Genomic DNA, 23,551 nt, shown 5'->3' with positions numbered 1-23,551 from the left:
CACCTCCCTGTTTGTTCTGGAGGTATCTTCGAACAATGATGCGAAGGGAAGGGGTTAAGATGATGGTGTGCTCAGCTTGCTGCATGACTGGGGAATTTAAATCCTCCTTTTCCTTGCTGGGTTGCTTTTTCCTGGATTAGAGATGGAGTTAGGGAGGGAATAATGGCCTTGGCTGCCTTCTGCTTTGTCCTTCCCCTTTTTCACCTCTGTTGTGGGCAAACACTAGAAGAGGAATTTTTGGGACTTGTCAAATCAAAGCCTTTCCTGCATCAATGACATGCTGAACAGAGCTTTTCCAACATGAAAATAAAGCATTTCACCGTGGCAAAGCTTTGGGTGTAGTCTTGGACACGAGCATCTCCTGTCTGCAGGGCATCACCTACTTTGCCTGGCCAAGGAGCACCGCTCGGCCTGGTGCTCCTGGCATTGTTCCCGTGCCTTTGGCTCCTGTGTGCAGCTCCTGACTCAAAGCCACGCTGGTATTGCCCCATCCTGCCTCCTGAAGGGGCTGCCTGGCTGTCCCTTGAGTGTGGGGCTGGAGGGGGATCTGGATGCTCCAGCCAGGGGTGCCCCATAGAGAAAAAACCAACCAAAAGGAAGGAGCCCAGGGTGGTTTGATCCAGGCATCCCAAATCTCTTTTCCCATCTCACCAAGCTGTGCTGCACAGGGAGGGCTGGCCATGGGGAGCTGCAGGTTCAAGAGGTTCAGGGATGCCCAAATTGGGAAGGATGAGGGAGGCAGGAGGTGCTGCCCCTTGCCTGAACCTTGGGGATCCAGCGAAGCCCAAACTGTGAGAGGGTCCAACCCTACAAACCGAGGAGAAACGGGACTTTTGGTTGATGGATGGATGGAAACCAGATCCAGAGCAAAGCCCTGAGCCTCTCTGTGTCTTGTTCCCCTGCAGAGTGATGAGCCACACCAGCAGCAGCGATGCTGGGACTCGGGACGTGCTCCATGGGCGCCCCGGGGAGGGCGGCTGAGCTGGACGCCGCCTCGTCCCGCTGCATCCTGGCCCTGCCCGAGGAAGAGACGTGGCGCCAGCACCGCCTGGGCCTCATGCAGAACACCCAATCCTGCAACCTGCTGGAGCCTGAGAGCCTGGCCCAGGCCCTGGTGTCCCGCGCCGCCTCCTTCGACGCCCTCTACGATTCCCGCTGCCGCGATGCCGACGATGGCAGCGCCCTGGACCTGGGGCTGGGCCAGCTGGTGGCCGTGAGCCCGGACGTGATCAAGCGCCGGCGGGGAGGGCTCATCGAGCAGAGGGACATTATCAAGGCACACGAGGCCCACAAGATGCAGAGCACGCCCCAGGCGAGGAGGAAGGAGTGGGAGTAAGTACCGGAGAGCCCCCAGCCCAGGTGGGCAGCTGGGGGGAGTGGGAGCCTTCCCTGTCCTCTGTGGGAGGGACTGGGGGTGTCCCTGTGGAGCAGCCAGTGCCAGCTGTGCCCCCTCTCCTGAGTGACTCTGAGCTGGAGGGTGGCATCCTGTGGCACTGGTGTGGCCCCAGGTTGTGGGGTGGGAGGGCATGGAGAGGAAGCTCTCTGTTTTGGAAGTCCTCAAGGCAGCTTCCCTTGGCTGTATCTGGGTTTTTAGGTGCATTTGAGGCTCTTGGCTTTCTGCTTTTGCTGTGGCTTGGCCCGGCTGTGAGGGGATTATCTGTAGATATGGTGGTTGGGGATGTTTTCTGTGCGACTTGGCAGTGCTGAGATAATGGTTGGACTTGATCTTAGAGGTCTTTTCCAACCTCAATGATTCCATGATTTGTATTTAGTTCTAAAAAGCACCCAAGTCTTCCTGAATCAGAGCAAGCTGGGACATTAACAAACCTGAGAAAACAGAAGCGCTTGACAGAGCTGGAACCCACCGGTTTTATTTATTATTCTCCTTTAATTAGCTTCTTCTCATGGTTTACCTTGGTGCTGTGAGAAAAAGCCCAGCTCCAAGCCCTGGATTAGCCTCTCTCACCCCACACTCACTCTGTGATGAGGCTGCAGCCACATGCTTCAGCCCCACATTTAAATGACAAGCTTCCCCTCCCTGTGTCTGCTCAGCAATCTGCAAAATTTCCTGGGATAAGCTGTAGCAGTTCTCCACTCTCACTGCTCTGGAGCTGTTCCCTGCCCCCAGAACTTGATTTGGGGGATAATATTTAATAAAACACCCAAAGGAGATGGGGTCCCCCGTATTAATTAGACATTGCTTTGGCAAGATCTAGGCCAGCGCTCCTCTTGTGTGGTTTCTTTGGGATGGTTTCCATGGCAGAACCACTTGTGATAACGCTGAGGATGCTCCTGCTTTTTTTGGAGAGCAGACCATGGCTGAGGTGAGCTCTCCCCGGCCCTCTCAGCTCCCTTTGTGCCTGGGGAACCCTCCTGGCCAATAAATTGCCATATGGGCTCTGCAGGAGCTCGGTTGTCCCACACTCGGTGCCTCGTTATCTTTTGCAGCCCACTGGTGCTGCCAGATGAATAAATCATGGCGGGGCAGGAAGCAGAGGGGTGGCCTCGTTAATTGTCGGCTGGCTAATTAACGGCCTGCAGCTCTGCTCGGCGGCAGGGCCGTGGAGCTGGAGCCCTTCCTGCTCCTGGTGGTGGGATGTGCCCCTTTGGCTGCCCTCAGCTGCTCCATCCAGCAGCGGCTCAAACACAAATCCCAGGATTTCCGTCTTTAGCGCGGTGGGAACGCTCAGGCAGCGGCGCCGTCCCCAATGTGGTTTAGCAGGATGTTTCCCCAGGCTGGGAGGGTCCTGTCTTTGCATTTCCCAGCTCCTGGGATTGGGTTTGTCACTTCATCCCACTTTGTGATGTGTTCTGGGATGCCTCTTTTGCTGGGTACCGGGATTTTGGGAGAGACCACAGGGAGACGCCTTAAAACATGATTAACCTTCTTCTACAGTCTCAGGAAGGAGTGAGAGCATCCTCACCATATTCACCAGATGTCCCTGGTCAGTGGTCACAAGACCACAGGCCACAAGGTCTTTTAAAGGCCAATCAGCCAATAAACTTCTGCCACAAAAGAATGTTTCTACTTTCACACCAATAGTTAATTATTCTGTTTTATATGTCTTTGCTGCAGTGCCCACATTCTTACGACACACAAAGCTACTTTTTATACCTTAAACTTCTTATTTTTACCTTTGTAACTACTTCTATATCAACTTTAAAACCTTAAAACTTCCTACATGAGGGAGAATGGCTTTAAACTGAAAGTGAGGGGGTTTAAGGTTAAGAATTCTTGTGAGGGTGGTGAGGCCCTTGCACAGGCTGCCCAGAGAAGCTGTGGCTGCCCCATCCCTGGAAATGTCCAAGACCAGGTTGGATGGAGCTTGGAGCAACCTGGTCAAGTGGAAGGTGTCCCTGCCCATGGCAGGGAGGCTGAAACAAGATGATCTTTAAGGTCCTTTTCAATCCAAACCATTCTATCCTTCTGGGACAAACCATCAGTGTTCTCCCCAAAAGCTTTGCCAAAGGCCAGGTAGGTGTGCAGAACCAATAACCCCAGCACCACAGATGTTTTGTGGGAATAGATGGATACCCTGTGGGGGTGGGGAAAAAAAGCAAATTAATTTCCTTATGTGTAATTTTGTTAGTAATAATTCAATTTCCCTGCGATTTCATTTTCAGAAGGGCCCATCTCACATGCCTTGGATCACCCTGGGGGCTTTCACCAGGGCTCTGGTTAGCAGTGAGGGGAGATATCCAGCATGGTGGTGGGCATTAAATGGGACATGGCAAACGTGGAAAATGTCTGAGTGGCTGCAGGCCATGGCTGGGTGGTCTGCAGGGTGGTGGGCACAGAGAAAGATGCTGCATGTGCCTCAGTTCTGCTGCATGAGCCCCCTGCTCCCCTGCAGCAGCCCTGCCTTTGCAGATGTGGCATTCCTGGCGTGTAGCCAGATGCTGTTTAGCTGCTCTCAGTCTGGGTTGCTCTGAGGGTAGTGAAGAAAGGCTTTTATTTTTGTTCTCACCAGGGCTGGCAGGTCTGACCCTCACTAAACCTCCATCTCTGCTGCCTTTTGCCAGTGGAACAATTCCACAAGCAGAATAAGAACAGGAAGGGTAAAATGCTCTTTTCCCTGTTTGGGCTTTTAAATTTATTTATTTATTTATTTATTTATTTTAAGAGGAAACTGAGGCAGAGAGCAGAAAACACAAAGTGGGGCAGTGGCTCTGGGGGAGGATTAACTTTATGGTGAAAAATGAATGTATCAGCCCAGCTGGGCAGATACTAAACCCCATTTCTGCAGAGTCCCAGCCTGCTGCCCTGCCCTCCATCCCTGTGATCACACACTGAGGTCAGGGATGGAGGTCTCAGGAGAGACCTGCAGTGCTCCAAGGTGGAATCACTGCTGCCTTTGCTCTGGCAGCACCCTTTGGATAATGTCGAGCTCAGAAACAGCTCAAAAGAAAAGCTCCTCATCAAAATAAGCAAACAGGGAACCTCCTGTGGCTTCTCCAGGAGGAGCAGCTGCTTCCTTAGCTGATGGAAAGGACAGGCAGAGCCACACAGGCAGCACATCCCAGAAAAGCTTCGGGCTGGATTTGAGGAACACAGGGCCCAACCCTGCTTTGCATGGCCAAAACCCACGTGTGCACGGGGATTTGTTAAGCTTAGCTCGTGTGGTTTGGGGAATGCAAGCTGTGCCCTCGTTTTGGGATGATATTTGCAGCCAGGATGTTGGGAAAAGCCTGATTCCAGGCAGATGTTGGGCAGGGAATGGAGGAGACTGGGGGGAAAAAGCAGCTGGAATCGTGGCACACAGTGAAGGTGGGATGATTTCATTCAGCCTTTGAGCAGCTGAATGATGGTTGGAGGGTCTGAGCATCCCGTGGGAAGTGAAGCACTCTGCCCACAGCACAGTGACCCCAAAGAACAATAAATAAAATAAACAAATGAAATAACATAAATAAACATTATTATTATTATTATTATTATTATTATTATTATTATTATTATTATTATTATTATTATTATTTTAACCGGTGCTGAATGAGACAAAGGGCCCTTTTGGTGTGTGCTGGGCTGCCAGCTCTGTGGCTGTCTCCCAGAATATTCTTGTGAAAAACCAGGTTCACATACTATTTTTAGAATTTAAAAGTTTAATAGAAAGACATTTAGGAGATAAAAATAAAGTATACAAATATGGCTGTGTGTCTGCATTCAGCCAAGAGAGCACACCTTACTGACAAAGGATTGTCCCTTAAAAACAGAACCTTACTGCATATTCATAAATTCTCATACATATTCAAACATTCTTCTTAAGTTTTGGATCTTTCTTTGTTTAGTTTTTGACTCACTCCCTTCCCAATAAATCGATCTTCTTGGCTCCACCGAGTTTCACATTCCCTGATAACAGAAATGCAATAAATTCCCCCCCCAGAGCTCTGGTCACTGCTGTCCTCATCTGGACAAGATAATCTAAGAATGGTGGGGGGTCTCTAACCATCTTTTTCAGTCTTTGGGCTGTACAAACAAAAGTAGTTTTTGTTTTAATACTATGCCATAGCTCAACATATATGTATATGATACCACTATTTCTAAGTTTCATCAATAACAGAAATAGAAGGAACTGTATCAATATAACAAAGTTTTCTGACCTTATACATATAACATTCATTTCAATATTTGCAAAAAGCCAACAATATAATATGTATCTATAACGTTCCCCAGCAGCATCTGGGTCTGCCCATCTCCACCATGAGTTTCTCTTCAGAAGTCTGTTGTCGTGACCCCAGGGCTTGGGGAGGGCTGGGAAATAGGGCTGGGGCAGCTCAGGGAGCTGGCAGGAGTTCTGGGGGCTGTGCAGGTCAGAGCCTTGAGATCTCAGTGGCAGGTGATGCTGGGAATTATGAACCTGAGGTCCTCCCAGGACTTCAAGCCTTCTACAACCCCCCTGCAAAGCAATTAACTTCTCTGAGCCTAAGGAGTGTCTCTGTTAATGTGGCTGGCTCTGCCTGCAAAATGCAGCCAGTAAAAGGGTCTGTGGATGTGCTACACCTGGCAATGGGTGCTCTGAAATACGGCTTTTGTCATGGTGCCTTGCCTAGAGCAGCAGAGAAACTCCCCCAAAATCATCTCCCTGAACCTCCCTGTGCTCTCCCTGCTTCCCTTTAGTGCAGATCAAGGTTTGCATCCTGGGCAGGAGTTTGTTTTTTGATATTTTGACCTGGCATGAACTGGAGTTCCACCGAATATCCTGGCAACAGCTTGGAAATAGCAGCATCCTTCACCGAATTTCCTTCAAAGCCTGGGTTTCTGGCACACCCTGCAGGAATTCCCTGAGTTCATTCCAGTGACTGCAGATCCTCCCAAGGGCTGCCAGAGGGGTGGGACAGTCCCAGCCATGAGCCAGTGCAGGCTCAGAAGTGGTTCCAGGCTCGGATGTGGTTCCAGGGAGCTCCTTAGGACAATGTGAATCCCAGGAGATGCCTCTGCTCGGGAGCTGCTGCCTTGTTTTCCCACTGCATCCCGGCAGCTCCTGCTTCCCTCGCTGGAATCTCAGCTGCAGGTGTTGGGAAGCTTTGTTAGCACGTCTTGGGGCAGTGTTCAAAGCATGGGCTGTGCTTTCCAGGAGCCAGCCTTTGGAAGGAGCTTCCCCCTTAGCCTGGGGCTGGCCATGGCTCTGAAACAGAATTCTTGTGAGGCAGTGATGGGACAAAGAACCTCAAGCAGGGTCACCTAGAGCAGGCTCCACAGTCCTCCAGGTTTCTCCCTGTATCATCTCCAGGTGGGTTTTGAGTGTCTCCAAATATGCAGAGTCCACAACCTTTCTGGGTAGCTTGTCCCAAACGTTTAGTTCCCCTCAGAGTGAAAATTTTTATTCCTCTGTACAGGCAGAAATTGTTTTATTTCAATTTGTGCAATAAAATTTGCACAAATAATCGCCTCTAGTCCAGTCTGGGTGCTGCAGAGAGGAGCTCTGCCTCTTCCCCCCTCTGTCAGGTGTTCTGTGCATTGACCAGATCCTCTCTGAGCCTCTCCCAGCCAGGCTGAGCAGCTCTCCCAGCTCCTGACCGTGGCTGAGGTTGCTCCAGTAGCCCATGTCTCCTTGTCCTGTGGGGCACAGCACTCTGGATGTGTCCCCAGGGCTAAATGAAGGGGACAGGCCACCTCCTCGACCCGCTGGCTTTGCCCAACACACCCCAGGGGGCTGCTGGCCCACTTCTCTTCAAGAGCACAGTGCTGGTGGCCACCAGGGTTTGTCCTTCCCCGAGTGCAGGGCTTGGTGTTTCCGTGGAGCTGAGCTCCACGCTGCTCCTCTGCTGTTCCTCCAGGCTGCTGAGGTCCCTCTGGATGGCAGCACAGCCCTCTGCTTCAGCAGTCCCTGCTTTTTCAGCATCTCTCTGCGCTGGCGGAGCGTGATGCAGCGCAGCCCGCAGGCACCGAGGCTTCTGAGATCTCCTGCTCCTTTGCATCCTCGTCCTTTCCCTTCCCTGGAATAATTCAACCTCTTCCCTTCTCCCCAGCTGTCCCTGTGTGGTTCTGATGGGAGGCTGGCTGCTGCCTGGGAAGTGTTTGTCACAGAGGCATTTCCCAGCCTCTCCAGTTTGTAGGGTTAATGTTATTTACTACTCTCAACTTCTTAGGTGTAGGACCTGCCTTTTCCCTCCCACCCTCACACACTGTTTGTATTTCAGGGATGACAGTGTCATGGGTTAATTCAGGGACCTCGAGAGGTGTCTAGTTTGATCAGACAATCACTTATTTCTTATTTAACTCCAATTTTTTTGCAGTTTAAAATACAGGGGATGTCTCACTGCTCATTCCCAAAATGGCATTTTCTCACCTGAGGGTGGGGAGGCCCTGGCACGGGTTGCTCAGAGAAGTTTTGGATGTTCCATCCCTCAATGTGTCCAAAGCCAGCCTGGAAGGGGCTTGGAGCAACCTGGCCTGGTGGAAGGTGTCCCATGGCAGGGGGCTGGAACGAGAAGATCTTTAAGGTTCCTTGCAGCACAAACCATTCCACGATTCTGTAAAACACCAGGAAACTCCCTGAAGCAGCTTTCAAATGTCCTGGTGCTTATCCCAGCCATGGGGAGGGAGCTCAGTGGGACACTGCCCTTCCCAAAACCCACCTGAAAGAGCTTCTGTCGTCCCACCTTCCCTGGACCAGGCCAGCCAGCTTGTTTGGTGGGAAGCAGCTCTCCTGCAGGCTTGGTGGATGATGCTGTGATGGAACCTGCGTCATCTCCGTGAGCTCTGCTACAAATCCCAGCTCCTTTCTTTATTTGTCATCAGAGGAGCTTTGCAGGAGCTGCTTTTTCCCCCCTGCCCCTCCACAACTCGATCTGCCGTGTCTGCCTTTTCCCTGCATTTCCCTGGGGAGGAATTAAACCTAAAAAACTCTTCAATGAACTTTTTCCCATTGAGGAATCTCGGGAGCCGTGCTCAGCCTTGGCTGCTGAGGGTGTTTGCCTTCACGGAGGCTGCTGAGCTGCAGCAAGGGAGACGTTTTTTCACACCTCCCAGCACTGAGGAGCTCTCGGAGAGAGGTTTTGCTCTTTGGCCTTTTCTCTTTCACAGGTTTGGGAGAGGGAAGCAGCATCTCCTTGCTGGCTGCCTGCCAGGGATGGGGCTTTTCTGGCTGTCTTGAGCATCAGCTGCTCAGTGCAAGTTCAGATCTGCTGGAAAATTTTTTTTTCGACAGCTCTGTCTTCTCCTGGCACTTGTCCTGGCAGTGTAGTTTTGTCAAAGCCACCCCTGTTTGCTGCCAGGGTTGCTTTGGAGAAAGCTGAGCCTGTGAGTTTGGCTTCGTTAGGTTGGAGATGGAGTTGGTGGATTTCTGGTCCAGATTTCTCTTTATTGCAGGGGGTTTTTGCAGCCTGAAGGCGGGGAGGAGACTCCTCTGTCATCCCAGCCCCTGGCAGCGGGTGTCTGGCTGTGTTTGTCCAACCTGAGCCTTGCAGGGTGGGCAGAGGATCAGAGAAAGCACTGGATGGTCCTCAGGCATGGATCTGCCCCTTGGAGGGGTGAAGAGGAGGTCTAAAGGAGGACAAAATCTCCTGCTGGCTTTGGCAGGAGCTAACACTGCTGTGCCAGAGGGGTCGTGAGGATGCTGGGGGATTTCTTCTGCTTTGGGTAGTGCAGCTGTTGAAAAAACGCTTTTAGAAATCCCTCCCCAAGCCTTTGACAGGCTAGAAATAAGTTTTTTTGTTGTTGGCTGTCTATGGATGGCTCTGGGGATGTCTTTTCTGAGCCTGTTCCCACACACACGTGAAGTTTGGCAGCTTGGTGTCTGGCTCTTGCAGGGCTTTGGTGGCAAGAAGGGGAATATCCCCCCAGGTCTCTGCTCCTCCCTCATCTCTTTGCTCTCCCTTTATCCATTCTGCTCAGTCCCAATGTTTTGGGCAGAGCCATTCTCAAACATCCCCTTTTTTTCCCCTCCTCACTGGATCTTCCCAAGTGGACCTCTCTGGAAGTGCCTTGCCCAAAGCTGGACCTGTGTGAGTTGGAGGAGGATGGCGAGGTGCGATCTCACCTCGCTCCCTGCGAGCCTGGGATGCTCCACAGCTCCTGGCTGAGGGGAGAGGTTGTGCAGAGGGATTTGGGGGTTGGGAGCAGGGATGGAAATTCGCTTTAAGTGTGATGGCAAAGCAGGGGAGGGTGGATAGCTGTTCCCTGAGAGGTGAGACTGCTGCACTCCTGCCCAGAGCAGCCAGGACTGCAAATGCTAATTAGAGCCGGGCTGGCAAAGCTAAATAAAACAGCAGGGCACTCCAGGCAATTTATTAATGGGTGATTACTCCAGGGCCCTTCAGCTGATGCACAAAGCCTCGTGGCCCGAGGCAGAGGAGCTCTGCATTGCCAGGAGCACTCGGGGTGGGGTGTTTAGGCAGGAAAGGGGAGAGCAGGCAGTGTCTGGGGGAAGCATCCCTAGCAGCCAGCACTGCAAAGCAATGCTGTCCCTTCCCTCAGCAGGTCTGGGGGTGTTGGGGTCTCACCTGCCTCTGCCTGAGATGTCAGCAACCCTTCTGTGATTGTTTGGCTCCTGTCATGCCACCCACAAAGGTGCTTTTTGGTTGGGTGTTTTTGGGGAGTGTGAGGGCCTGAGCATCCTCATCCAGTTGCAGATGCCCCTGCTCACGGCAGGGGAATTGGAGTAGATGTCCTTTAGAGGTCCCTCCCAACCCTACCCATTCTGGGAATCCACAATTGGGTTGCTGAATCCACAATTTGGTTGCTAAAGCCACCTTTAATTCCATCTGCTATATGGTATATATCATATATATCCATATGATAAACTGCTTTATCTGATGCATGAGCTGCCCCAGTCCCACAGCAATGCAGTGTGGGGCCACATCTACCTTAAACGAGTTTAATCTTAATTTTTCAGATGCATATTAAAAGAAACTTTAGTTTTTCAAAATAATGTAAGGCTTTTTAGCTTGGGTTTTTTAGCTTAACAAAAGATCAAAACTATGCTGAATTATTAAACTTCAAAATTTACAAATATGCATGTTAAAACCACTAAAAATAGGGGGAAAATATATATATTTTTAAAAGAATGGAAAAACAATGTCTTGACATCAGAGACACCATCAATGTGTCTCACCACAGATCACAGATGTGAAGCATCTGCATGCAGGGGAGGAGGGGAAGGGATAGATGCTCCCCAATCCCTAATTAGCTGTGGCTGATCAGCCCTGGAGGCTGGTGGGCCCTGGTGGGTTGTGGTGGGATGTTGTGGGTTTGGGAACCTTGAGTGGGACCTGCTACACTCAGGTTTGTGGGGTTTATTTTTTTGAATTTTGCTGTAGGTTTGTGCTGTGATGTGCTTTGCTTGGAGCTGAGGGCTGGCAGGAATTTTAAGGAGTGGGACCAGAGATGCTCTGGGCTGGATTGTTTTCAGCAGAGACTTGCAGAGAGGGGTGGGAATGCAAGGTGTACTGCAGCTGGAGTCTTGGAAATGGGCTGCAGGGGCAAGCCTGGGTGAGAGATGCTCTGGCACTGCTTCTTCTGTATCTCCATCCCCTGCAAAAGCTTGTCTGGGGGGAGATGCACCCACCAAAGTCTCCTTTCCCAGAGAATTATTCCCTTATCCCAACAAAAGAGAGCTTTACAAGATTGTTTTCCTGTTGATTTTGGAGATGCCAAGGCTGGCTGTTGGACTCGTGGGTGCTGGGAATTACAGCAGCAGCGTCTGTGAACTCAGGGATGTTTCATGGCAGCAGATAATTCCATTTCCAGCCTCTCATCTCATCCAAGTTCTCCTGCCACGGCTGCTGTGTGACACCCGGGGTGACTCCCAGGGTGAGGGAGTGCTGGCAGTGGCTTCAATCTGGAGGCAGAATTTACAGCCTGGTGTGAGAGATTTGTGCTGGCTCTCACTTCTCTTCCAGCCCTCTGATCCCTCAGTGGATAAATCCCAGTGCTGACCCTGCGAATTCCACCTCTGGGTTGGTGCTGGGAACGTGTCCTGGTGATTGTGAGCCTGGTGGTGTGTCTGTCAGGGCTGGAGAAGGCACGTCCTGGTGAAGTAGTTGGAATAAAATGGGAGCAGATGGCTGAGAGGAAGAACTTTCCCTGGTCTGGGTGAGAGCTGCCTTGCTGTGAGGTGGTGCAGAGCCTCTGCAGGGCTTGGCTGCCACAAAAAATGCCACCAGGGCCATCCTGATCTGCGCCACAGCTGCCAACATCTGCACAGAGGAGCATCAGGCAGAGCCTGGTGTGGTGCCCTCCTCCAGAGATGCCATCCTGGGGGAACTGTTCCAGCCCAGGGATTCTGTGTCCCTGCTGCTGCAGAGGTGCTGGGCTCAGCAGGACTTCTCCTCTGCAAGTGGGGAGAACATCCTCCTTCTAATCCAGCAGGTAATGAAACTGTTCCTGGAAAAAAACCCTGCATTCCATGGTTATAAACACGCTTCTGAGTCACAGGCACTCAGTCCCAATTTGAAATTTGGCCAGAGCACACTGTAGATGGTTCTCATTTGATCCTTTTTTCTAATTTTATTTTTTTCACCTCAGCTTAGCCATATTTAAAAAATAAATCAGGATGCCAAAAGCCACTTTCTAAGATGAATGCAGTCCATCACATCTCCTGGGAATATCACTCATGGAAGGAGAGCCTGTCCTCCCTCTCCAGACCCTGCATTAGAGTCGCAGAATGGTCTAGGTTTGAAGGCACCTTAAAGATCATTTGTTCCAACCTCTCTGCCATGGGCAGGGACACCCTCCACTAGCCCAGGTTATTCCAAACCCCATCCAACCTGGCCTTGAACATTTCCAGTGATGGGGCAGCCACAGCTTCTCTGGGCAACCTGTGCCAGTGTCTCCCATCCTGACAGGAATTTCTCCCTAATATCCCATTTCACCCTGTCCTCTTTCAGCTTGGCACCATTTCCCCTTGTCCCACCAGGGAAAATCCCTCTCCAGCTCTCTTGGGTCCCTTTAGGCTCTGACAGGTGCCCTAAAGTCTCCCTGGAACCTTCTCCAGGCTGAACAACTCCAACTCTCCCTCCAAGCTGAGGAGCAGCTCTGGCTTTTTGAGCAGCCCAGGGCTGGGCAGAGGATGCTTTTAACACGATTTCCTATTTATTTTGTTTTTTTTTTTTTTGGTGCCTGTCCCCAGCAATGCACAGATAGGAGATTTTGGGGTGCCCGAGGCTGCTCCGGGGGGCTGCACAAAGGGATGCGGGAGGTTTGCACCTGATCCAAGCATCCCGAGGGAAGGGATGGGAAGGGATGGGAAGGGACAGAGCTCCGGGCTGCTCTCTGAGCCTGGGGGGGCGCAGGGAGGGGACAGCTGCCACTAGATGGCAATGCCGGAGCGGCACAGGGGGGCTGTGACACGGGCATCACCCCGGAGGGGACAGCCCCGTGTCCCCGGTGATGTCTCCGGTGATGTCTTGCCCTCCACGTGGCTGGGAGAGGTGGGGAAAAAGCGAGGATGGCAACATCGGCGTGAGAATCGTGGGATCGTTTAGTTCGGAAAAGGCCTTTAAACTCAGCCGGTCCAACCATTTAACGCAGCTGTGCCCAGGCCACCACTCGAGTGTGTCCCCAAGTGCCACTGTCACCCCAAGTGTCACATCTGCAGGTCTTTCAGATCCCTCCAGGGATGGTGACTCCACCACTTCCCTGGGCTGCCTCTTCCAAGGCTTTTGGGGAAGGCACCTTTCCTAAAATCCGCTCTGAACATCCCTGGGTGTGACCTGAAGCTGTTTCCTCTTGTTGCTGTCATTTGTTGCCTACAAGAAGAGACCAACCTTCACCTTGCTACAGCCTCCTTTCAGGAGCAATAAGATCTCCCCTGGGCCTCCTTTTCTCCAGGCTGAACCCCCCCACTCTGCTCCTTCTCAGAGCTTGCTGAGACTGGAGGAGTGTTAGCCTGTCTCTGTAAAACCAAGCGCATCCCCAGCGCCTTCCTGTCCTGGCACCCACTGTTCCCTGTCTTCTCGCATTTCCTCCAGTGACAAAAACCCAAACAGCCCCACAGAGCTGGCTCTGGATCCCTGTGCCACGTTGAATCATGTGGGCATCAGCCACACTTCTCCCTGACTCACAGATCCCAGCCTGCTGGGTGGGGGTCAAGATGAGAACAGCAATAAACATCCTGGGAAACAGAGCCTGCATCTCTTGGCATAGCCAGAGACTTTTTTTATTTCCTTTTGGCTCTCAATCTTCTCTTAAGGAGCTGCTTTCTCATAAATATCCCATCCTTTAGCACCGTCTGAGCAGGAGAGAGGCTCCCAGCAGGGTCATCCTGCGCTCTGCTCTGCAGCAGCGAATGTTACAGCAGGGGTGAGAGCCAACTCTGGCTCCAGGGGACAGCCTGGTGCCCCAGCAGAAGTGCCCAGGTAAGGGGTGCAGCCCTGCTCTAAGGGAATGGAGGAGGAAGGCTGCCTTCCTCCCCCTCAGCCCCTTGCTCTGAGCCAGGCAGGGGATGCAGGGGCAGATTCCCCATCCTCCTCTGTGGGTACCACACAGAGCCTGAATATTTCGGCTGGGTGGGGCCTTGCCGTGCAGGCAAGGATGGGAGAGGGCAGGGGGGAGCGGGAGCAGGAGCAGGAGCAGGAGCAGGAGCAGGAGCAGGAGCTCTGCAAGGCTCAGGATCTGCTCCTGGCAATCGGCCCAGCCTCAGCCTCGGGCTTAATTAACGGTGCCTTAAAGGGCTGAAAGGTGGGAAGAGCAGCATCACTGCCCAAGCTGCGTTGGTGGTGGTGGTGGGGAGGAGGAGGAGGAGGAGGTGGGGTGAGCTACAAATAATAATTGATTAGTTTAGGGCAGTGTCTGAATCGAAGGGACTGTAATTAGTCGGTGGCTGCAGTGGCCACCTCCTTACCTCTTGTTAGCAGAATGAAAAGCCAGGGTCACTCTGGCTGGCTGGTGGCCTGGGAAGTATTTTGGGAGGGATCTGAGTGCCTCTGCACTCAGGGGACTTGCTGAAACCCCCCCAGGGTAGCCCACTTTGGTTGTCAAGACCCTTGGAAGGAGAGAATTAAGAGGGGATGCAGCAGCTGGGTGTCACGGAGAGCTGGCGGGCTGAGGTTGGGGCAATGATCCCATAGCCCTTTTTGCTCCTCTGTTATCTTGCTGAGGAGCATCTGGTCCTTCCTCTTTCTCACCCAGACAGCCCAAGGGCTCCTGGCAGTGCACCCATGAGAGGCTGGGCCAAAAAACGAGCCCTGTGGCCCTTCAGCTGCTGTAGTGCCCGTGGAGTGGGGACATCCCTGGCCAGGTGTTGTCAGGCTGCAGGGAGGGAGAAACCCTGGCCCAAATGAGTTAATGATTTTTGTGGTTAAGAGCTTGACGAATTTTATTTGTATTTTGATGTATTTATTTGGGTTTTTTTTCAACTTAAATGCCTCAAGCAGTCCTGGCTGCCCCGCAGCAGGTGAGAGGGATGGGGCAGCAGCCTCTGTGTTTGCAGAACAGGTTGTTGGTGGGGTGGACAAGGGAAGAGCGTGACAGGGACACTGGCTGGAGCCACGGGTGGTCTGCTGGTGGGAAATGCAAGTGGCGAGTGCCACAGGCCCTGGGGAGCTCTGTTGGCCTCGGGGTTCAGTGGGAGGGGTGGGGGACCCTGCGTGTGAGCAGCTCACAGGGTGTGTTGTGTGCTGTGCCCTGCCTGGTGGGTACAGAGGACTTGGGGACACCCCTGGGGGTCTGGGGGTACCCTGTGTGTGTGCCAGGAGGGCAGGGTGGGTGGGCAGGCAGCCCCCACAGCGGGGCACAGGGGAGCCTGGGCATCCCTGGGTGACCTTGGCACAGAAGTGGCTGCAGCATCAGCAGTGTCCCCAGCCCCCTGCCCTTAGTGGGGTGCCTGGAGAGGGGGAGCAGGGTCAGAGACACCCCCCCCCAAAACCCCCGTGGAAGCTCCTGCAGGGACACATCCAACCCGGCTTGTTTAGACCTCCTGGACGAGCCGCTGTTTCTCCCAGACAACATCGTGTGTCAAAAAGGAAAATAGCGAGGTGTGGAGGCTCATCTGTATGCGAGTGAGCAGGAGGGCACTCCCCGGGCACCCGCCGGCATCGGGCGGCTCCGGCGGGGACCCGGGAGCCTCGAAGTGTCCCGGGGATGGGGGGAGGATGCTGCATGTGGCCAGAGAGAGATGCTCGGCTCGGGCTGAGCTGGGGTGGGTGGGATATGCAGGGAGAGGAGAGCCCCCCCACCCCTTGCTCCCCAGTTTAGCCACTCACCTAGGAGCACCCGTGTGCTGGAAAGCCCTCTGCAGCCAGGGCGGGGGGGCGGTGGGTGGGTGGCTGCGTGTGCTTCTGGCAGGGTGGGGGCTCTCCCATTGCCTTTGTTCCCTTCAGACCCACCCCTCGCCTCTGATTTTCCTTTGCGGCAGCTCCCGTGCTTGCCAAAAGAACGCACTGGATGGAGCGAGGGAGCGAGCCGGGCGTGTTGCGCGTGTGTGCGCGCCTGTGTTGCCACTGACTTCATTAAAGCGAGCTGGCCCCGAGCTGCAGAGGCTCGCCAGCCTTTTAATTTCGTGGCCCGGCTCCTTGCGGGAAGCCCACGCCGCCTTTGCGTGCTCCTGCCCCGGCAGCCAAGGGCCGGGCATCCCTCGGCCAGCGCAGGGGGCTCAGCCCCTCCGGCCCTGCCCGCTGCCCCAGCGAGCCGGCAGATGGGCGGCCGGGCTCCCGCAGGATGCTGAAGATGGAGTCGGGAGGAAGGAGTTGGACACTTGGCTCCAACTAGGCTGGACCACGCTGCAACCTGTTCCCCCGGCCGCGGCTGCTGCTGTGCTGGGTGCTGTTCCCAATCGTGCTTTCCTTTGCCGGGGTGGCCGCGGGGACATCGCTGCCCTGCGGGCTTGGGGGGCTGAAGGGAGCTGCTTTGGGCTTGGGGCGCTGCGGGGAGGATGTGGCTGGCTTTAACCCCTTGCTTCGTGCGGGGAAGGTGCTTAGGGACCGAGCGGCCTGGGCTGGGCACGGAGGAGGAGGAGGAGGAGGAGGAAGGCTGGCTGCCCGCCCCGCTGCCCGGTTCTGGGGGGGGGGGCCCGGGGGCTCGGCTGCCCCCCGTGCCGTGCCGGAGGAGCTGAGCCCGTGCCTGACGCTGCAGCCTCTCCTCCACGCGGGTCCCTGCTTCCCCCGGAGGGATGGAGGAGAGACGGAGCTGAGCATCACCCGGAGAGGAGGAGGGGGCTGTGGTTGGGACTGCGCCCCGCAACCCCCTCCCTCTTCTCTCCCACCCCCCTCCCCCCACCCCCCCCGCCGCCTCGGTGCTGCTGCTTTGGCTCACCTGTGTGTTTTCTTCCAGGATGGCTCGCTTTGGGGAGGCAGTGGCCGGCAGGCTGGGCTCCGGAGATGGGGGCTCCGACCAGAACCGGAGCCGGCAAGGAGCTCCTGCCCCTGCGGGAGGGAGCCCGGGAGCCTTCAAGCAAACCAAAGCGCAGAGAGCCCGGACTATGGCTCTGTACAACCCCATCCCCGTCCGGCAGAACTGCTTCACCGTCAACAGATCGCTCTTCCTCTTTGGGGAAGAGAACATAGTCAGGAAATATGCCAAGAAGCTCATCGACTGGCCATATCCTTTCTGCAGCCCCTGCGAGGGGGCCCGGATTTGCCTCGGTGGCCGCCCAGGACACGCGTGTGTGGCACTATCGGGCAGGTAAGGTGTGCGGAGAGGGGTGCCCCGGCCCCTGGGGATGCTCTCCTTGCCCTGTTGCTGCTTCTCCTTCTCTCTCCCCGGCTCTTTGCCTGCTCCTGACAGGATCTGAGCCCTTTCTTCCAGCTCCCGGGAGCCCCCCGCAGCCCCTCCTGAGGTTTGGATTTATTATCCCCCCTCCCTGTGCTAATAGGGACGGGTGCTCTGATCCCTGCGTGCTTTGGGATGCTCTGTGTGTGTGCCTGGGGAGGCGTGGGGGGGGAGGTAGTGGCCTTTTCTCTGTGCCTCGATGTCTTGTGGAGTTTTGTCACCCCACCCCACCCGGAGCCACCTGGGAGCCCGGGAATCTCCAGTGGCTGCTGGGTGGTGGCTCTGTCCCTCCTGTGCGTGCCCTCTTTGCTGCAGATCCCTGTGCCTGGCAGGGGCACGGCCGTCCTCGCCCCGCAGCCCCCGGCCCCCCACGGTGGCTCTGGGAACTGGCTGCCCCCTCCCTGCGGCAGAGGGAAGGATGTTGGAAACCTCTGCCTGTGCCCCACGGCCCTTTTTGGGGAGGCTGGCACGTGGTTTTATCCCAGGGACCCCTCTCCTAGCACAGGGTGGAGGGTGCAGATCTCTCCCACTCCTTCCCCTGTTCCTCCATCCTTTCATACCTCCCCACGCACCTCTCTCTCCTCCCACCCTCCCTGTGGGTGCCCCTGGCTGCTGCCCAGCACCACAGCTCTCAGCCCCACACCAATCTGGCCTCAGTGCCTGCTTGGCCCCCGAGACACCCCCTGGGCTTTGCCCCCACGGAGAGACTGAGGCTGGAAACTTCAGCTGTGGCTGTAGGAGCCTCCCGGTGCCGTGCTCTGCAGCAGCGATTCCACGCAGCTCCTGCTGCTGCCGCTTTCTCGCCCTGCAACTTGTTGGTTGAGTTCCTGGCTCCTCTGGTGGACACGGGAGAGCTTTCCCTGGTGCCAGGCGGTGATGCTTAGGTTTGGTGCAACAGGTACCTCGGGAGAAAGCCCCAGGTGAGGCCCAGGGAGGCAGGACAGGTCACACACCCCGCAGGGCACGGCCGGGGAATCGTCCCTTTGCAGCTCCGACACGTCAGGTCGAGCCTCTGCCAAGCTCCTGCCTGGGGAGCTGTGACATCTCCAGGCTTGAGGGGGTGACCTGGGCGTGAAGGAGCGGCTCGGAGGGGTTGAATTCCCCGTGGCATCCCCGAATCTGCCCCTGCTGGCAGTGCCCACGGGGTGGGTGGCCGCAGGAGCGCCGGTGCGGTGGCGAGCTCCGGCTCAGCGCGGAGCCCTGCAGGGCAGCGGCCAGGCCGGCTGCCTGCTGCTGCCTGCTTTTCCAGAATATGCCAAATTATTCCTTGTGCTTTTCCAGCGCGGTGTGGGAGGGCTCCAGCCCCTCTGGCTTTTGCTGGGAGGCAGAAGGAGCTGGGGTGCTGCCACTGGCCCGGCACTCCCGGCGTGGGCTGGGGTCCCGTGCCGGTGTCATGTCTCATCTCCAGGCAGCCGCTGTCTCCTAGAGACTGGAGCTCCACCACCACACGAGCAGAGCTCCCCAGCATTATTCTCCCCTGGAATTTGCAATGCATGAGGGAGATGGGCTCATTTTGTATTTTTTTTTTTTTTTTTTTCCAGAAGTAAGTGACATATTCCCATGTGAGTGCTGGGAACAGGCGTGCTCCAGGCGCGGGAGCTCAGCGTTCCTGCCTATCCCCCGCCTGGCTGCCATCTCTTTCCAAGAAAAACGCATCCACTCTGGATGTTTCTCTGCACCACTGGAGTTTTGAGGGCTTGGGAACGGGCAAGGCCTTTTGGTGATAAGTTTGGTTAGGTTGGCCAGGCCGGTTGTTCCCATCCTTGCAGTTGTAGCCTGGCACAGGCAGCTGGTGCCTTTTGGAAGGGCCAGGAGAGCACCTCAGCCTCCTGGCCTGGAGCCCATGGCATCATTCCTGGGTGAGGGATGATGGGGAGGAGAGCACTGGATCTTGGCCGTGGTCGGTAGGAGCTGCTGGCCTTGGGAGGGCGATGGGCCAGTCCTGGAGCCGTGGGTCAGGGTGGGCACAGCACCAAGGAAAGCCAAAAGGGCTGGAGAGGAGCTCAGGGCGGAGTGGAGGCTCTTCTTCACCCAGCTCTGGTTGACTAGGTAATAGGGCTAAAAATATCTGGTGATTCAGGCCTGGATATCTGCTGGGTAACTGTGTAATTATAACCAGCAGCCTCTGCAGTTTGGCTTCCCAGTGTAAATAGGGATGATGCATGGAGGAGAAGGAGGAGAAATACGAGCAACTGGGATTGGGATGCAGCTCCATGGGAGGCAAGTCTTTGCTGAGTTCCTCTCTGGAAAGCCCAGAAAGCCTTGCCTACGCCAGAGCTGCTCTTTTCAAACTGGTCCTGCCCAAATCATGGGGCAGCTGTTGTTTTGGCTGGAGGAACATCTCCTTCTCTTCTCCTCGGGAAACGCAGCCTTGTCCTCCTGCCTGCTCTCCTCCTGCTGATGGCCAGGCCCTTCACCCTGATTTCATTTGTTTGGCTGCCTGGAAGGCTCCAATTCAGTTAGTACACGAGATGGGCTGCAGCTCATCTATATCTGCTCCGTTCCTCATCCGCTTAATCACATTTGACCTGGATAAGATCCCTCTCCCGCCCCAGGAAGGCCAGATGACATTGTGTGGCTCTGGCTGTGTCCCCAAGGACAGCATCTGGCTGCTGGCTGCCCACTGCACCTACCCCCAGTGTGGCAGGGACAGACGACATCCATCAGGGCCTCACCGTTCCCTGTGGTGAGGGATTTCACCTATCCCGGCCCCTTTGAGGACCAAATTTGGTGCTGGGCTGGCCTGGAGCAGCTGGAGTGCCCTGAGAGCCCCAGGGCACATCCCCATCCCAGCAGCCAGGGGGATTTTGCTCCATGGGAAGCACGCCCATGAGTGGCTGAGTTGTTTTGCTCAGCACAGCTCTCACTGTGACCCGATGCTGCGTGGGCAGCGCCCCTCGGGGACCCCGCTGATGTCACACCCCACCTGGCCAGGCATCTCCTGCACCTTGGCTTCCCCCCAGCCCAGATTCCGGCAGGTCTCTCCTTCCCAAGGGAAAAGCCTGCGCCATGTCGAGCCATCCTTGGGCAGCTCCATCCTTGCGCTCCCCAGGAACATTTTTTTCCACCCTCCCCCTGCTCCCAGGCTGTTTTCTGTGCCCTCCATTCATCAGATTTTAGAAGGTTTTTTTTTGGGGAGGGGCGAGTAGGTGTAATGGCAGGTCCATCTTTTTGACAGCCGGGGAGAGCGAGGCTGCCTGTCAGATGGTGAATTTAAACAGAGGCAGCTGTTGTCATGGTGATGCCAAGTTGCATCCTGTTGCTGTGGCAACCAAAGTTAAAAAACTGATGTTAAGGCAGGAAAATCACATGATGTGGTCCTTTTTTGTTTTAAAAAAAAAAAAAAAAAAAAAAAAAAAAAGGAGGAGGAGAGGAGAGAGATTTGATTTCCAGGGTGAGGTGGGGGAGAAGGAGACGCTTCTCCATGGAGCTGTTTGCACGTGGCAGGCAGGCATCCCACATCCCGCATCCCGCATCCCTACGGGAGTGGCAGCAGTGTGGGCAGCTCTGCCCAGTTGGACTTCTGGCTGTCTCTGCCTTCGGTTTAACCCCTGATGGAAACCAAAGCACTGCATTTTGGAGCCATCAAAGCAGCAGCAGCTGTGGCTGCAGAGGGGGAGCGTGGTCTCCTGTGCCCATGCGGTGGGATTGAGGTGGGCTGGGTGCTCCAAGCGCAGCCCAAGCCCATGTTCACTCTCCCGAGTCTCTCTGTAGCAGGCACACAGCAGCTGGCTCACGTTCAAAGTGGGAGGATTTGGGGTCTGGATGTCACTTTTTGTCAATCCTCCCCCCAGCATGGGTGGGCTGGGAGCGCTGGGTGGCAGGACACAGAGGCAGAGACAGCCGTGAGGGGCCACAACTCTGCGAATAATTTTATCAGTGGAGGGAAATCCCTTGTGTCATCAGGGACAAGCCAGGCAGGTACTGTGGGGATGGGGAATCCCAGAGTTGAATTAGGGCCACTCGCAGGCTTTGCTCTACTTGGCACTTCTGTTTTTTTCTTGGAAACCAAAAACCTCCCCTGCCCAGAGAGGTTGTGGACTCCCTGGAATTGTTCAAGGTCCGGTGGGGTGGGGCTCTGAGAAACCTGGTCTGGTTGAAGAAGTCCCTGCTCACTGCAGGGGGTTGGAATCAGATGACCTTTAAGGTCCCTTCCAGCCCAAACCATTCTATGATTCTGTGAAAACAGCCTTGGAGAGAAGGTGCTCTCTTTCCTGCTGGGGTGTGGAGCTGAGGGGCATCCTAAGGGTGGATCTTCCTTCCTGTGGTGCCGTGTGTGCGTGGGACAGACAGCAGTGCTGGGATTGGGACCAGCAAGATGAAGTCCACAGGTGTAGGAATTGGGTCTTTTTCTCATCTGGGGAGCAGGGAAGGCCCCTCAGAGCAGGAGGTCCCCAGGGAGCTGTGGGGAGAGGTGGGAAATAGAGACATGACTTTCTAGGAGATGTTGGGACCTGGATGATGCAGGCACAGACAGAGGTTAAGTTAAGAGGTTAACTCTTAACCCACTCTTTTGGTGGCACTGAAGGTAGGATTCCCCAATTCCCTGTGTGGCCTCACTCCTCTGGCTCCTCTGCTCCTTCCCCACCTGCCTGCCCAGGAGTGGAGAGAAGGGGCTGGGAAGGGGTGGGATGGAAGGGAGCTCTCCATAGCTCCTGTCCTTGCCTGCATCCGGGGAGGGATTTATCTTGGACCCAGCCTCCTGTGGAGGTTGTGTCACTGTCCCATCAGCACCATAAACACATCTCCAGGGACTGGAGCTGGGCTTAGCAAGATGGGTGTTCTGGGGAGGAAGGTGAAGAGGAAGGTCACAGCCAGAAGATCTGCCGGTGGCCGAACATCTTCCTGACAGAGCCACCAAGGAGCTCCTGCTCCAGGTGGCCTGGGGGAATGTCCCCATGGCCTGGGGTCGCTGTCCCCACCTCAAAGGCAGCAGGAGGGAAGCGTGGAGCTGCAGGTGTGGCGTGCACAGGGATCGGCCGAGTTGCTAAGGAAACAAGTCAACGGTGCAGGGGAGAGAGCATTGGGTAAAGGAGATAAATCAATAAGAAAACCTATTTTTATCGGCTCCCTAATGATTCTCCAGGAGAAGCCAGAAGGAGGAGGAGGAGGAGAAGGCTGGAGGGAGATGGGCTCTCATTACTGGGTCTGGAGGGAGGAGAGGGCTACTCTGCATTTTGGGTGGCTGAGAGGTTGTGTAATTATTCATCTGACGTGGGAGAAAACAAAGCGCTGGTGGAGGGTTGTCCTGTGGGCTCCAGCCCTGACTGGGAGGATGTTTGCTTGGCAGAAGTGAAGAGTGGGGATAAAATATCCCTCAGTTCAGCCAGATGTCCCTTGGGAGGTTCTTTTGGTCCCTCAAAACCTGGCACAGCTGGAGCTATGGGGGCTGGTTTCCATGGGGCTGACCTGGATGTCATAACCCAGGCTGGGCTCCTGAGAAACCGGGCCAGCAGGGTTTGGGGAATCACTTTTGGCAGTGTCCTCGTGCTTAGGTCACTGCTCTGGGGGGTGATCACCCTTCTAGGCTCTGCCAGGTGGGACGGGGCTCTGGGCACCCTGGCCCAGTGGGAGACATCCCTGTCCATGCCAGGTTGGAACAAGAAGGGTTTTTAGGGTCCCTTCCAACTCAAACCATTCCCTGATTCCATGATATCTGCTCACCCACTTGCTGGAGGTGGAGCAGGAATGTGATCCTGTGCAGGGGGGGTGTGACAGACGTGCATCGTCCTCATGCTTTGAACCAGATTTTGGGGCCAGGTAGTCCTGAGAGCCCCCAGGAACTTCTGAGCAGGAACTCCCATGCTCCTGCAGCTGGGTTATTCCCACCAGAGTGCCTCTCCCATGGGAACAGCGGCTGTGGCAGGGAGCAGTGCGGGATGCTGGGCGCGCTGAGCCGCGCCGGGGCGGACAGACGGACATCTCCGCGCCGTCCCCACACTTCTCATCTAGGCAAATGTGCCTGGTGCCTGGGGAGCTGCTGCCCCGCCCCACTAACACGCTGTTTGTCTCTCAAGCCGTGCTAATTGCTCGCAGACTTTCAGGAAAATGATACAAAAAAGATCCCAAATAGGCTGGTGGCGCTGGGCCAAGCGCTGCGGTCGGATGGAGCGTGCGGCCAGAGGTGGGAAGCAGGGAGAGGACGTGGCCTTTGCTGGAGCCATGCAGTGAAATATTCACTCGTGTTGAGCCTCTGGGGAAAACTTTTGGAGTCTGCTCCCCCCTCCCAAAGCACAGGGAGCTGCTCCTGCTCGGTGCCTGGCTGGCAGCAAGGTCTGAGCCAGCAGCAGCCTCTCTCTTTGGGTTTGCCTCTAACGTAGCAACCATTAATTTCACTTTTAAATGCCATGGATGGATCTTTCCTGGCTCTTCTTCGTACCAGGTTGAATACATCCCAGCTCCCAC

The 23,551-nt window shown here is 55.1% G+C and overlaps 1 protein-coding gene across 3 annotated transcripts in view; it reads left to right on the top strand.

Moving 5' to 3' along the window:
- The first annotated feature begins 931 nt into the window (after positions 1-931).
- CACNA1E (calcium voltage-gated channel subunit alpha1 E) overlaps positions 932-23,551 on the top strand; it is a 105,300-nt gene continuing 82,680 nt past the window's right edge. For all 3 annotated transcript variants that reach the window (XM_088060388.1, XM_088060391.1, XM_088060390.1), the window contains exons 1-2: positions 932-1,332; positions 16,709-16,975. In XM_088060388.1, the coding sequence (XP_087916514.1) occupies positions 932-1,332; positions 16,709-16,975 (668 nt within the window). The remainder of the gene's footprint in view (positions 1,333-16,708; positions 16,976-23,551) is intronic.

Source organism: Pseudopodoces humilis, chromosome 10, assembly GCF_049639895.1.
Source record: "Pseudopodoces humilis isolate 2021_Gansu_Grassland_sample_001 chromosome 10, ASM4963989v1, whole genome shotgun sequence".
NCBI lineage: Eukaryota > Metazoa > Chordata > Aves > Passeriformes > Paridae > Pseudopodoces > Pseudopodoces humilis.
This window is presented reverse-complemented; position numbering and strand designations above follow the sequence as displayed.